The 15020-nt window shown below is 37.8% G+C and overlaps 3 protein-coding genes across 5 annotated transcripts in view; 1 reads left to right on the top strand and 2 right to left on the bottom strand.

Annotated features, from left to right (window-relative positions):
* Positions 1-3413, bottom strand: part of LOC108144528 (cilia- and flagella-associated protein 91) — a 40638-nt gene extending 37225 nt beyond the window's left edge. For 2 of the 3 annotated variants that reach the window (XM_017269479.2, XM_017269480.2), the window contains exon 1: positions 2594-3413. In XM_017269479.2, coding sequence (XP_017124968.1) covers positions 2594-2897 — 304 coding nt within the window. In that variant the 5' untranslated portion in view covers positions 2898-3413. The remainder of the gene's footprint in view (positions 1-2593) is intronic. The other variant, XM_017269478.2, reaches the window with a different exon arrangement.
* A 7195-nt stretch (positions 3414-10608) lies between these two features.
* Positions 10609-12740, bottom strand: LOC108144185 (U6 small nuclear RNA (adenine-(43)-N(6))-methyltransferase). The gene is made up of 5 exons (XM_017268849.2): positions 12549-12740; positions 12278-12488; positions 11814-12225; positions 11581-11750; positions 10609-10952 (listed from the first exon to the last, which is right to left on the bottom strand). The coding sequence occupies exons 1-5, from the start codon at positions 12669-12671 to the stop codon at positions 10780-10782; spliced, it is 1089 nt and encodes a 362-aa protein (XP_017124338.1). The 5' UTR covers positions 12672-12740; the 3' UTR covers positions 10609-10779.
* A 111-nt stretch (positions 12741-12851) lies between these two features.
* Positions 12852-14838, top strand: LOC108144222 (zinc finger protein 555). Its single transcript, XM_017268897.2, has one exon. The coding sequence runs from the start codon at positions 12900-12902 to the stop codon at positions 14817-14819; it is 1920 nt and encodes a 639-aa protein (XP_017124386.1). The 5' UTR covers positions 12852-12899; the 3' UTR covers positions 14820-14838.
* The last annotated feature ends 182 nt before the right edge of the window (positions 14839-15020 follow it).

Below are 15020 nucleotides of genomic sequence, written 5' to 3'. Positions count from 1 at the left end.
TGTAATACGAAGTGTTCTGGGTGGCGGAATAAATGGCGTAACCGAGCGGCAGTTTTATGGTTGATTTGGGTTTCTCCTTTAGTTTCTTTTTATGTTTTACGCCGCTTTTCTTTTATGCTTCTGCAGAGGACAATCCAAAAAGTTTGAAGAGCAGCCCAAACTTTATAGTAAGTAACTTTATGGTAAGCAAAAAGATAAAGAATCCGAAGGACTGCTGGCAAATATTTATGAAACACTATAACCCAAATGAAATTGAATATTGAATAGACTGCTTGGTTTCAAGAACTCATTCAAATTTCCTAACTAAGCCTCAATTCCTGAAAGTTCTGTTACTCCTTATATTTCGAGATATTCTTGAAATTTCACAAAGCCACAATTAGTTCAGCTAAGCCCTGTGCAAAATTTTATCCGGAAAACATGGTGAGCAGCTGCCGTGAATAACGAATATATATATTCGCAAATTAAAAGCAGTAGCAGGGAAATTGCTAAGCAATAATTATAATTTGTGGCATTAGCAGGGAGCCAAAATTTTCTGGGTAACTTTCGCCGTGCAACCAGCCATTGATAAAGTGTCGCTATACAATTTATCAGCAATCCCTCCGGGAAAAACTGGGAAACGAAAAGAGGGGACGTGCGGGAAAATGTGCGGAAAACGGCAGCTAAACAAACAGTTACTGCACCTGCCACTGGGGAAAGCTGGCTGTGGTAATTTATGAGTCATTCTCTGGAAACGCTGTATGCTCTCGTTTTTGGCTTCGTTGGTTTTTCACATTTTCATTATTTCAAAAAAAAGGAGCAAATAAACCGCACAAAGTTCTTAAAAAAAAAAATGAATTAAATGTTTGTGGTGCTCGCTTCTGCTTATTTGAGGTTTGCAAATGGCATTACCCGAACTTTGTGTCCGAGTCTTGGGTTGAGTAAAAAGTTATTGTGGTGAAAATGCAAATGAATTTTTAAGCAAATTGAAAATAATTGTAATAAATGTATTTTCATAATGAAATTGCAATTGAATTATATTTTGTTTGCAGAAAATAGTAGTCCGTTAAATATGAACACAGCAGCTTAACAAAAGCAATTATTATTCCGATTTACCAATTTGTTTTGACCATTTTATTCATTTAATAGTTCTTTTGCTGTGGTTAAAATTCGAAAGCAGTTAAAATATTTTATAATATATGGCCAGTAAAAGTAACTACCAATAAATTATACTCTTTAAGATATTTTCTTTTCAATAGTATATCGAAGCTTTTAAAATAGTTACTGAAAAATGTCCAGTGAACTGACCTTACAAGGCACACTACTAATTCTATTCAAGATATTTTCTCCTCAATGAAACGTATTAAAAGCTTTTCTTTTGGGCAATGTAAACGTTATTATCACCCTACTCCGGATTCATATGTCGTAAACTCAACTTTTGTCCCCAAAAGCAAGCTATGGAATTTGTCTTATGATATGGCCCATATCGCTGGCCATAAAAGTAAATTCCGTCTTCGCTTATTAGATAACATAAATAGGAGCATGAACTGCCTTAACGTGCATTAGGAAAAACTGTGCCCAAGGCGACTGGACGGCAACGCGGCGGCTACTTAACAAAGTTAAGGATCTTACACAAATTTGCCATTGGCGTATAAAAATGCTTGCGGATGTAGTGGCTTGTAATGGAGTGCAGTGTATACACACAAATGTATACATCTCCTCATATACAATCGTGTACAGTTAAACAATTTATATTTGCGACACCATTAAGCACGGGAGGTAAAGGGAAACTGGAAAAGCTGAGAAAAAATGGAAAAGTGCGAGCAAAAAGGCAACTGCGATAACGGAGAGCGCCCAGCGTGTTGATACAGTAAATAATGCTGAAACCTCTGGTCACAGGATTTCCTTTCATCCGCACACACAACACACTCGGAGAAAAATTGGTCTTGACTACTAGTAACCTATCAAATCCATTTGTTTTATGTCCCTATAATAAGATATTTAAGTTTAAATTGAGAGCTATAAACAACGAATTTTGCAATAGTCAACAAGTTCTTTTAGGATAAAAATAAAAAATCTTTTTTACATTTCTTAATTTACTACAATATTTTATTTCAGCACGTTTAATTAGTTATTGATTTAACTACAATATTTAATACCAGCAGGTTTAATTAGTTAATGAAGTCTAATAGTTCGACATTTTGTATAAGAAAAGAAATATATTGGTACTGCCTAAAAAAGCATTTTAAAATATTTAAAATACTTTGTCTTTAAATATTAAGCAAATATGTTTTTATAAACTTTTATTTGGTCTGTCATATTTGTTTCAGATTTTTAGATTTCGTAACAAAACTAAAGAACTATGTTTTTTGTAAGTTATATTTCGAAAACATATTTTAAAACCTCATAAAATAGTTTTGAAAAGGATTCGTCTTTTAACCGAAATACAAGGAAAATAGTTTCCAAGATAGTTGAGCAAAATAAAAAAATATCCCTTGATTAAAACACAATCTGGTGTTCGTTTTTTCCGAGTGCACCCACACCCACACAGTCACACCGAATGTTGAATAGGTGTTGATATGAATGTATTGAATATCGGAGATTGAGCCCGCCTTACCTTCGTCCTCGTCGTCGTCGTTGAGCTCCGTGATTGCCGCTTTGTCGCAGGGCCGGTCAATGCCATTTGTTGCTTCCGACTTGCCACTCCCCCCGCCGACGCCGCCGCCCCCGTTGGCCGCCTTCGCATCGCCATTGGAGATAATTGAACTGGATTTGGCGTGATTTGTGTGATTGTTCGCTGATGACTTGGAGGAGGACTCGCCGTCCAGGGGAGGAGCACTTGGCTCCGCTTCGCCATTGCTGACCGCATCGATGGCCGAGCCGTCCTTGGTCTTCAGCTCCTGGCTGGTGTTGCAGCCCATCTCACTGGATTGGGATTCACTCGGATTCGGATATTTAGTCCGCGGATTTTGGTGGGGTCTCTCCGCTTTCAGTTGGCCTAGGTTACCCTTATTTTGTTTAATCAATTGCACACACACACAGACACGATCCAACTAACACACACACAGGCACACCCACAGTACCGAGTTGGAAACTAGTTTATGGAACTATACTTGTTGTTTCTGGGCCAATTTGCACTTTGACTTTCACGAGACGAAACCTTTTTTTGCTTAAAAATGTTTAGAAAAATACGCTGGGCTAATGTTATTCCTTGAAAAAAGTTCTTCTTTGTTTACAAAAGTCGTTAGAAAAAGGTGCACAACCACAGGTTATCAGCCAAAGAACTCGCACGGAACCGGAAGCGGAAACCAGCTGGATGGCAGACTCGCAGCGCAACAAACTGACTGTCTCTGGCACAAGCTCAGGCACAACTGACTTTGACACTGAACGGCGCCGGCGACGCGTCCTCACTGCGGATGCCACGGACCCCGAATGCCCGAATGCCCGAAATCCCCAAATCCTGCAGGAGCAGCAACAGAAGCAGCAGCAGTTGGGAGCTCAACAAGCAGCGACGCGCCAGCCGGCAGTCAACGGCACACAAAGCCCAGGGAAACAGAGAGACAGGACCTCAAAGCGAGAGCGAGAATGTGTGCTCTCTCTCTCTCGCAGGACTCACAGTGGACTGCCAACCAATGTCAATTTAAACATTTTTGAAAGAAGTTGTATCTTTTAAATTTTAAATTCAGACAAATGAAAAAATACAATTTCTCAAGCAGAGGTTTTTTTAGGAACATATTTTTGGCTTTAGTAAAACTTTATTAAAATTTTAATACAACAATTTTCCAAAAAAAACTTATACAATTAAAAATAAAATTTAAGGAATTTAATTGCGTTTTAATGTCAGTTCTAAGCCTTTTTTATAAGTGCAGTGAAAAAGAACAAATAAATCCATCCAAAGTCCATCCTAACAAGTAATGTGGTTTCTGTGCCTTTTGAATTTGAAGTAATTTAATTGCGTTTTAATGTCAGTTCTAAACCTTTTTTATAAGTGCAGTGAAAAAGAACAAATAAATCCATCCAAAGTCCATCCTAACAAGTAATGTGGTTTCTGTGCCTTTTCATTTTGGAAATAATAAATATTTGTTATAAGTTATATATTGTATGTATATATATATTTTTAATTTCAGGAAAGTGATTACAGGATCAACTTATCTTAATCTGTGAATTGTATATTACTTTATATTTTCTTTAACAATTTTGACATTTGTGATTATAAGTAAATGTTTTGCTAAAATAGTTGTAAATTTCAAATAATTAAATATAATAAAATTTTATTTAGCTGAATAATATAGTAATCTAAAGCTTCTAAATTGTTTTAAAATTATGTTTGTTTTGTTCGGCTAAGTATCCCCAATCTTATTCCACTGTTCAGGAACTGTTTTGCTTAAGACCAGAGCAGAGAGTTCAACGAGAGAGTTGCTTTTGAGCCAGGCGGCAACAGCAGCAGCTGCCTCTGTTGTTGTGAGCCAGCTTTGGCTGCAAACTTTTTCGCAAATAAACAAACCGACGGCCAAAGCCGACTCACAGATACACACGCACACACATACGCAGGCCATGCAGGACAATGTGGCTTAGAGGAGCCGCAGAAAGCGTTGCGGTGCTACCAGAATCCTAAGAGCAGCAAAAGCAGCCATGGCAATGGCATCATCATCACCACAGTCACAAACACAGTCACAGTCACACTCACACTAGCGCAGGCCAAAGGACTCTCTCTCACACACACACACACATTGCGTGTAACCGGGCGTAAACAGCTGAATGAAGGCCCAGCCAAAGGGAATGCAAATAAAAAAGGAATATTACCGAGTTGAGAACCTGGCCCATAAAAATATCAATGAATACATGGGCCGCTCCTTTGTACGTATATAGCAATTCATAAAAGGCAACTAGCTTATATCTTTTGCTTCTCAGCTGTCATCTGGCTTCCTTTTCTGTTTTCTTGTTGGTATAGTATTTATTTTTGGGAGTTGGCTCCTCGACTTCACTGTGCTATAAAATGTGCTAGAGTGTGCGTGAGACAAATGAATTGGTTGGCTTTTATTGTGGCTTCCTCTTTAGTTCCCCATTTGGATCTTTCATTATCATCCCATCTCTCTGTACATACTAAAAAATTACAAAGATTTTAAAAGGATATATTAAATTTATACGGCCTAAAAAACGTTGTGGTGGAAAACAATAAACTGCTAATTTAACAAGGGTCTATTGTTGAGTTGTCAAAAAACGGTGGAATAAATAATCCAATCTTTATTAATAATCTCTATTTATACTATTAAATATAAAGAAAATTACCTTAATAATTCGCATCAATATTTTAAAATTTCCTTATTATAGATTTACCTTTTTGTTTACACTTCTTTCTTATATTATCTTAAATATTCAATTTCTAGAAGTGTATACCACGTTTACCTTAGAGATAATAATAAAATAATAAAGTCCGTTTAGTCAAGTTAAAGTGCAAGCCGCATATGTGAACCTGCGGCAATTTTAATCAAAAGTTTCCTTGGTTACCCACATGCATATTATATAAGTACAGATGTTTGAGCATATGCAAATTAGCTTCCCATTGCAAATGTGGCATAAATCGGAAGAACCAACAAATAGAAATTGAGCTGAGACTCAAAATAAGCAGCAAAGGCAAGCAGATATATTGAAACTATGTTTTCAGACAAATTAATTGAACTTAAATGAACAAACATACTATTTAACTAAAGGCATGGGAACTTGGCTATTTGTTTACGTGTTTAATGAGTTTAGACCTAAACTGATACATTTCATTGGTATTCCATTAAATAATGAACCTTTACTTTTATGAGCTTGCGTACGACTCGTCACAACAAAAAAATTATTAATTAAAAAACGACAGCTTTTATTTAATTGAAATGTCGATGGAAAGTCAAACATTGACAAAAGCTTCAGTCAAATTTAATAGAAGCCCGACAGAAAACCAATTTATGAAAATTAATTGAGTTAAAATGGGCATTAAAGCAACCAGGGCTTTGTGATATCCCGATTCATATTTCAAAGGTAAAAAGCAAAGTGAATATTGATTGAACATGAAGCAGTTTTAAAATCATTATACATTCCAAAGTGCTAAATTAAGCTTCCCCCGAAATTCTCTTTAAAGATTCCCGAAATTCTTGGGCAGGAAGGATGCCAAAAAGGCCAACAATTAAGTGTGAAGAACCGGCATACAGCTGCGACTGCCTTGAGTCCTTTTCAGCAGTTGCATTCTGGCAAACAAAAACAGGACGTGGCAGGACAAGAGCCAGAACTTGTCGTCGTTCCAAAACTGATGGAAAAACAGCCTTGAAAGCGTGAATTCGCACACCCCGAAAATGTGCGGGACAAACAGAAGGACCCAGAAGGCTTGGTGGCGAAAATTCATGGCCTAAAATTCCAGAATCCCTTGGCACTCGACTACTACCTTTTTTCGGGGTCTGATAAAATGACTGACAACTCAAGAGTCTCTAGACTCGAGAGTTTAAGGCCCAAAACTTTGCGCATCATTTGCCAGCAGAAATGCCAGGTCATTATGTTGCCCAAAAGATATAAATAGCTTTGTTTTTCAGATAAAAATGTGTTGGCTTTTCGATTTTTCTTGTGTTTTGTTTTTTGTGAATAAGAATGGGAATAGGAATAAGAAAAATACGTATACGCCGCGTGGCTGCGAACTCTGACATGCCCTTTGCTCTTTGCTCCGCCTCCTCCTCCCAACTCATTTGCCGCCTCCTTACTTCGGCTCTATTTTATTTATTATATTTGTGTGTGTGTTTTTTTTTTTTGCACTACCCTCCCGGGACTTGAGCCGAATGGAAAGTTCTTCGCGTCCTTTTTTTTGCGTCTTTTTCAAGTCTGAAGTTCAGCGGAGCGCAACAATTTTCAGGTCTACTAGAAAAACTGACAGCCAGCAAATAAATTTAAAGCGAAGTTCTGTATGTGCTCTTAAGGCTTTCCAGCAAAGAGAATCCGATTTTCCGTAAGTACTTGAAAGGAGCGCAAAACTTGCCAAGTAATTTATCTGTATATTTATTCCGCGGCTTAACTCCACCGTTTCCGCTTGTCTGTTGAGTATTATTATTTGTCTGTATGGCACTTTTTTTGCTAAGCAATTTATTCGCATTCCTGTCTCATTATTTATTCGACTTTTTCACCTTGAACGGTCAAGGTCCTTTATCTCACGTCCCTTATATCTGAATATCTGATGTCATGTCGGCGATAAAAGCGTTTCTTTTGTCACCTTCATTTGTTAGCCGACTTCATCTGCCGCGTTGATTTGTGGCAACAGAGAAAGTCGCTAACGGTAATTGAATTAGCGTCGACATGATATATGTACGGATATTCTATATTGTTGTTTCCCTAACAATGCCAATTAATCATACGCAACTTTGAAAAGGCGTTGAAATGAAATATCCATCGTACGTGTGATTTAATTAATTTCCCCTTATTATTGATGAAGCATGTTATATTTAATTATTTATAAGCTGCAGGGCAAGCCCAAAAATGAAGTCTGACTTAGAGTTTTTACAAATGATTTGTGACACAAAAGTTACAGTTTGATCTATATTTTATGTTGACATAAAATTGGTGCAATTTAATTGCTAAAACCACTTTTGAATTTAATTGTACATTTTTTACAGCTATTATTTTTTTCCTTACTTTGCAGTTTTCAGTTTTACAACTAGTATTTATGTGAAAATGCCACAACAAATTTAAGGCTACTTTACTCATCGCATGGCTACCAGCATTCATATCCGATAACCCAGCTCTTGGCCAAACGCCAAGCCAATATTAACCGGTAATATGAGCAGACAATAGATGGCCAAGGGGTTGGCGGATCGGATCGGATCGGTTTGTCTGGCAGACAAGCGGCAAACCAAAAAATGACAGTTCGGATGTCAGGAGTGCTCGATGTTGACTTTAAAATCACATTCAAGAGTTCGCTCCGCACACTCAACCGGACTTGTATAAGCAGTTCAATTACACGACTCCCTGCTGCATGCCTGCACCGCCTGCCACGCCTACCTACCCAGTGGTACGCCCCCAACCCACCACCGCCCACCCTCCCACACTGCCTCTGTTTATTGAAAGGTTACATGAATGACACACACGCCACAAAAACTGAAGCACCCACACAGACCGACATCGACCGCAGACACACACTAACACAGGGGCGTGCAGGGGATTTTGTCAGGGGGTGGAAAAAATAGCCCTTATTATTATATTTTGATTATTTCATTAGTATATATTAATGGGCAGAAAAGCAATCCAAAAATACAAATTTATTCATTTTTGATGGCATAGGTGTATACTTCATTTATAAGTACAGTATATGTTCTCCAATTAAAAATGGACTTTAAATATTATAATAATAACAAAGTCTGTTTGCATTAATTATCAGAACATTTCAGGCAGAAACTCAGACTAAAAATCTATTAAAATACGTTTACCTTAAAATGCTAAAGAAAAGTCGAAGCTAATTTTTAAAGTTGTTCTCATTAAATGCAGTTTTAGATTGTAACCAGAAATACTTGCAATTACACTGGCATTGCACCGCTATGTTATTAATGTCTTATATTATTTTCTCGTTTAACAATAACTGTTTAAACATTTTATACATTTTTTTCCGATAAAAATATACCTATTTGATAACTTTAATCTTTAATCTCTAAACCCCTCTTCGCACGTCAGTGCATAAATCTCACACGCATAGGAGCATTTGCATTGTCTGTTGGTATATCCTTTGATTCGTTCCTTTTTGGTTGCTTTTCATTGCATTAAGTGAATGTATCTGCATGCATATGCGACACGACAATAACATAGCCGTGTATTTAGGGGGGGGAAATGGGAGCAGTAGCAGAAGCAGTAGCAGTCCGCTGCCAATTGCAACAGACGCCGCCGTCTGGCAGCTCGTTACGTGCCATCACGAAAGGTCCCCATTCACCATTCACCATCCCATTCCAACTCCCATCCGGAGTTTCCCAATCCGAATCAAACGGAACGAACCCCTCTTAAAGTTAAAGATCTGTTCGTTTCGATTTAAGCTGTTGGTTCATTGCCTACTTTTTGGGGCCCACGCGCTTCCTGTCTTTTTCAGTCAGCCAGCGCTCAGATTGATGGATGATTTTTGGCCAATTGATTGATGTACGAACTTTACAAAGTTGACAACGATTTCAGGTCTCACTGAAAGACACGTGGTCATTTTGCGTCATAGCTAGCCACAACATTAATGGGTTAATCGTGGTATAAACAACCCTTGTTTTTGGTCTGCTTTTCAACTTTTTGCACAGAAAGCACGATTATTATAAACTATAAATATCAAAATTAAAATTAAAATATTTTTTTTTTATATTGTTCATAAATTTGGCATTGTCCATAAGGTTTTTAAATTATTATTTTAATATAAAATAATTTAAGCATTCAATTTTTGGAAAAATATACCAAAATGTGTTTTAAAAAAACCAACTTACATAAAATCTTATGATTTCCACACTTTCTAGACTTTAAATTATTAATCGAAGTTAAAAAGGTTATATAGTTTCTTTCTGTGTTTAGCAAAGCAATTACTTATTTTCCCCTTGCACCAATCATTCAATGGCCTCATTAAAAATGTATTACAAACTCAATTCCATAGACAAGCATTATATTTGGAGTTATGGTTGAACATAAACATATATTCTAAGCCATTTAACGACGGTCAATAAAAGTGTCGAACCCCGCGTTTCGAATACATCGGGCTCGTTTATGACTTTACAAGGGACACCTCAAGCCCACTGACTACGTGACCAGAGAGCGTTTTTAATTAACAATTACCACATCAGGACGAGCCCAGGAACACGTGTCCAATTCTGTGGGTTAGCTCGGGACCTTGGGTGCCTAAAATTAAGATAATGGCTTGAAAATTGGAGACGGGGGAGCCCTGGCAACTAGGGTCCCAGCCGAAATCAGCGGGGAGGGTAGCCCACACCGCAACTGACTCTGGTTTCTAATTTCGGAGCGAGGGCGGCTACAAAAACCATGAACATGAACATGAACGAAGAAAAAGGATAAAGCCAACCAGACCGCACCTAAACGCATGACGCAGCCGGTAACCCATCTTTCCGAGCTTAAAAACCAACTGCTTGCATTTTAATTACGTTGTTCTTTACACCTTAACGTGTTGAAATGCCATAAAGGACAACAACAGCAAGTCGCCCACAAAAGGGCAGCAACAGCCAAGTCATGAAAAGGATCCAAAGGCAAAAGGAAAGTGGAGCAAAGTGCTCGACGGGGGATAAAAATGCAGGATACCCTTTTGGGAAATTACTGGAAAATTAAAAACACTCACGATACCGTAACATAAAAAGTAAAAGCAATTGGTATAACTTCAGATGAATTTGATTTTAAGGATTATTACGAATTCAATACATAATTTTTTTTAGAGTTCATTTCATATGTGTACATTATGTGACTTTAATAAAAAAGTCTAAAAAATTTTTACAACTTAAAAAAAAAACATAAAATGCTTAAGTTAGGAATGATAAAATGTGTTAGATATTCAATTAAATTAATAACATATATTTTCGCAAGTTCAAGAGATTAATTTTATGAATGCTTTTTAAAACTTTTTTTTATTTTTACATAGTGTCTTACATTTTTAAAAACTAAGTCACTTTAACAAAGCAAATAGATGATACAATTTCAATACTGTTTAGCTACTATCAAATTCCATTTTTAAAAGTAAATTTATTGTGTAATCAATGGGTATTTCCCAGTCGAATACCTATGGCATAAAACATAGCGTGCCTGTGCAGCAATTAAAAGTAGCTATTTGCTGTCCCACATGGCGGACGAGCGAATCGTCCGAATTCCCTGGATCAAAGGTGTGGAAATGCCGCCGTTGACCGAAGTTGGCGACTTGTGCTTAGTGTGCGTGTTTGCCTCCATTTCGGTTGCCTTTCTGATTCTGTTTGCCTTTTTCTGTCGAAGTGTGTGGTCAGCTGTGGTCAATGATAAAAGCGAAACGATAATTTCCGTTCGTGGACCTGGGCGGCAAAGTGACCATAGACATGCAAATTTCCATTTAGTGCGAAAGCTTTCTGACAGCACCGAAATGGAGCCGCTTTGGAAGTTTTGCCCAGGTGAAGGTCAGAATTCACTCCCTTGTGCAACTGCCTGCAGCTTAAATTTATTTATAAACATAGCTCTGGGGAATAATGGCAAATTATATCTTGTTGACCGTTGCTCAATAACTAAAAGGTTAAACGAAAGCTGCACATTTGTTGGTTACTGATACAGAACAAATTATGCAGTGATCGATTTGCAATATTATTAATTAATTAAGACAATTTAGAGGGCAAATAATGCATTTTAAAATCAAGTTTTAAATGCTTAACTATGCTTAACTATGTTTTTATAACTTTAAATTGTAAACTTTTGTTTAAGTTATATTTAAAGTTATTTAACCTAGACCAAGTACATTCTTAAAATGTCTTTTAGTTTCAAACACATTGCTTACTTAAGTATAAATATGCTTACAAGAAAGCTATAAAAACTAAACACTTGGCTATCCTTACAGCAACAAAAACTTGAAAGTAACCCCTCACAGAATTAAGTAAACTCAATTACATGATGTCTCCTGGTTTAGCGGCTCTGAATGGAAACTCCAGGCCACCGCCCATCGAGTGGTGTGTCCCTGATGGAATTCCGTGGTGGCGACATTCGCCACCTGCCGCTCCTTCAGGTAGTCCAGTATCCTTGGCACGTTGGCCTTGACGCCCAACATTGTGGTGAAGATGCTGTTGCGAGGCGGTAGAAACCAACGTTAATTTAATTTCAGGAGGTAATCAAGATTGACTCACCGCATGCGTAGCTTGTTTTCCAGACTCTCGTCGATAATGCGCTGCACAAAGCGGACTTCGCCACCCACGCAGGTTAGCTCCTCCTGGCTTCCAGTTCTGGCATTGTTGGGTGCAGGACGTCGCTCGGGATTTCTGGTATTGCCGCCAAAAGGATTGGCCAAGTTGGAGTCGAAAAAGGGAGGATTACATAGGCAAAAGTGGTACTGCAGCTCCTCTTGTTGCTTCTCGAAGTAGCTCCTGAAGATGCTCGTTTTATCTGGTTGAGCGTAGACTTCTATTAGCTCTTCCAGATGGTTTTTCTTCACATTCTCCCTGGCATATTCAATGTTTTGGGGTTTCGATTCCAAGGCCAGCATGTGCCAACCATTTTTCTTGGCTCCCAGCAAAGAATAAATGCATGAGGAACCACAACCTTGAAAGGAATCTATTAGTTAGTCGCTATATCTTATATTTCCTGAACTCACCTATATCTATTCCCCTGATTTCCTGCAATTTCAGCGGCTCCATTAGATCCTCTAGCCATAAAATGTAGTTTAAACGGAGGGCCAAAGTGGGCACCAAACTACCAGGTGCAAAATCCACATTTAAATCAAAGTATTCCTTTAAAAGCATTTTGGTCAACTCACGCAAGGTCTTTTCATTGCGAAAATTCACAGATACTTTTCCATTGAGCTCCTAATTGAATAAAATGTATAATTAAACTTTTGTAAGCCCAAGAAGATAGTTAGAACTTACCAATTCGCATTCTTTGCGAAAATCCTTGTATTTTATAGCCAATTTTGTATAATCAGGTGGCTGGCGTAATATATTTCGCGGATGCATGCCAAATTTCTTGGCATTTCCCTTAGTTTTAACCATGTTTTATGTTTAAAGTATTACAATTGTTTACGAAATGAAATGCCGCCGAAATTCGAACAGCTGTTTAGTGCAGCAGCTTGGCAACTCTGCTTGCCAAAGATTAGAGATGGCAAATTATTGATTACTTTGGTTGAAAATGTAGTATTTTTGGTTTTTTCCTGGTTCTAGATGACTGGTCTTACTGCCACTTGTTGATCTAATTTTTGTAAACAAAAACACATAAGTCTTATGTCTTGGACAAGAAAATTGTTAATTACATACGAAAACTTCACAACCGATTTGCCTGATCTTCAAGATGGCAACAAAACAGAAGGATGCTTTCCTGCCTGCGACTGCAAGTGTAAATGCTGCAGAGGACACAGGGAGAAATACGTGGCATTCAATGGGGAAAATGAGTCTTTTTCCGAATTTCCCAACGAGTTTTCCGGCGAAGCAGAAGATGTGCAGAAAATGATACGTTTCCGCAGCTCAGATATTTTGCTTTTACTGCAGGCAGCGCAATTACGTGACAATTTCTGGACCAATCAGTATTTTAAGGCTGACTTACAAGAGGATTATGAAGCTGTTTCGCAAGTTTTTAAAGTAACAAAGAGGCAAGTTCAATTGGAAATGGTGGTGGCAATTCTGGATACAGTGAGCACTGGCTACAGACGAGCGGTTAGCCAATTAACGGGTGAGGAAGCCCAAGGAGCTCTGCGTCCCAAAATGGCAGCAATTACATTACCAGGATTACGTTGTATTTGTCAAAAGTGTGAGCAGCTGCCTTGGAAAAAACTACAGGATGTGGAGGATCATCAGGAAAGCCATACTTATTCAGACAACTTTCACTGCGAGATTTGCTATCGCAGATTTTACCTGCAGCATTCTCTAACCACCCATTTGAGCAGGAAAATTGGAGGTCAAAATGATGGCTCAGAAGAACTTCGGGAAAATGGGCGATACAAACGATTTCTGGATAATCAAAAAATAAGAGAACAAGAGGAACTGGAGAAACGACCTGCAAAAGTTAAGGAAATAGTGGTGCCCGTATATAACGACCAAGAGCTATATCTTAAGGAAGAATCAAGATATCCTCTGAAAAAACGACAGAGTTCAAGTCGCACACAATGTCCGATTTGTCATCAAAAATATGGATACTCCTTTAGCCACCAGCTGCACATGGTCAAGCATAGAAGGGATAAGTTCGAAACACCCAAACTTTTTCCCTGCTCCTTTTGTCAGAGGTCCTTTCTTACTCATAAGTTTATGCGCAAACACCAGAAAAGAGTTATATTGGCAGGCAAACTCAGATATCGCCCATTTAAATGCCCAAGTTGTCAATGGAGATTCCAACTGTGGTCTGCCCTTAAAATCCATGTAATTCGCAAGCATGAACGGAAAAAACTCTGTCTCATTTGCAAAAATCCCACTTTGGATCGCTGTTGTTCTGCTCATACGCCCAAGGAATGCAGAGAAGCCATTAAAAAACACCGCGAAATGCGCCGTTTAAAAGGAGCTCCTGTGTGCGAAATCTGCGGAAAGGATTTTGCAAATAAGTTCTTTCTCAGAGAGCACTTGAACAAAACACACTTAAACAGGAGGAATTTCACCTGTGAAATCTGTGGAGCAAATTTCTACAGCCAAGGCACAATGCAAACTCACAGAAAATCAGTGCACTTCTTAATGCAGACCATGAAATGCGAGGTTTGCAATCTCATTGTCAAATCCAGGGCAAATTACCAGAGGCACTGCAAGTCGCAAAGGCATATCGATGAGATAATTAAACTGGAATTAGGCAATGGAAACTCCAAGGAAACTTTTTCAAAAGAAAGTGTAGCCATTAACCAACCAGAATCCAATCATAGAATAACGCAAACCACCGAAGAGTTAATTAATATGGAAAGTTATAATGAGGCTACTAGTATAAACGCAGAAAAAGCAACTAAAAAAGAAAATAACAAAGTCGTGACTCAGAAGAAGGAAAAAATCAAATCAAAAACCCCTCGCGGATTTCAAAAACCAGATAAATTAACTTTTTGTGAACCCTGTGGAAATTCAATAGTGGGAAATATGCAGAGGCATTACAAATCGACCAAACATAAGCGTAACTTAATTGCACACAACAGAAATATGCAAATATTAAAAATAACTAATAACAAAAATTTATAGTTTTAAAATAAAATTTAACCGTCCAATAAATTGTACTATTTATTATTTGTATCAATTTTAATGCTTGACTTTTTACTTACGTGGGCATTTGCTTTTCTCCTTTTTAAAAACAACGGTTTCAAGAATTCAAAAAAAGCGGGAAAATAAAGCCGTTTAAATATACCGAAACCTTAAATTGGTATTATTTAAATATAGGTTATT

The sequence above is a fragment of the Drosophila elegans genome, unplaced genomic scaffold (genome assembly GCF_018152505.1).
Source record: "Drosophila elegans isolate 14027-0461.03 unplaced genomic scaffold, ASM1815250v1 contig_183, whole genome shotgun sequence".
NCBI classification, from domain to species: domain Eukaryota; kingdom Metazoa; phylum Arthropoda; class Insecta; order Diptera; family Drosophilidae; genus Drosophila; species Drosophila elegans.
The sequence above is the reverse complement of the archived record's forward strand: the minus strand, read 5'-3'. Positions and strand labels throughout refer to the sequence as shown.

Excerpts from the sequence above, each read along its gene's own strand:
- LOC108144185 (XM_017268849.2), bottom strand. The coding sequence starts at position 12,671 with ATGGTTAAAACTAAGGGAAATGCCAAGAAATTTGGCATGCATCCGCGA. Across the intron at positions 12,489-12,548 it reads TTCGCAAAGAATGCGAATTG|GAGCTCAATGGAAAAGTATC; the intron begins GTAAGTTCTAAC and ends TTATTCAATTAG. Across the intron at positions 10,953-11,580 it reads GCTAAACCAGGAGACATCAT|CTGACCACACACTTCGACAG; the intron begins GTAATTGAGTTT and ends CATTGACCACAG.
- LOC108144222 (XM_017268897.2), top strand. The coding sequence starts at position 12,900 with ATGTCTTGGACAAGAAAATTGTTAATTACATACGAAAACTTCACAACC.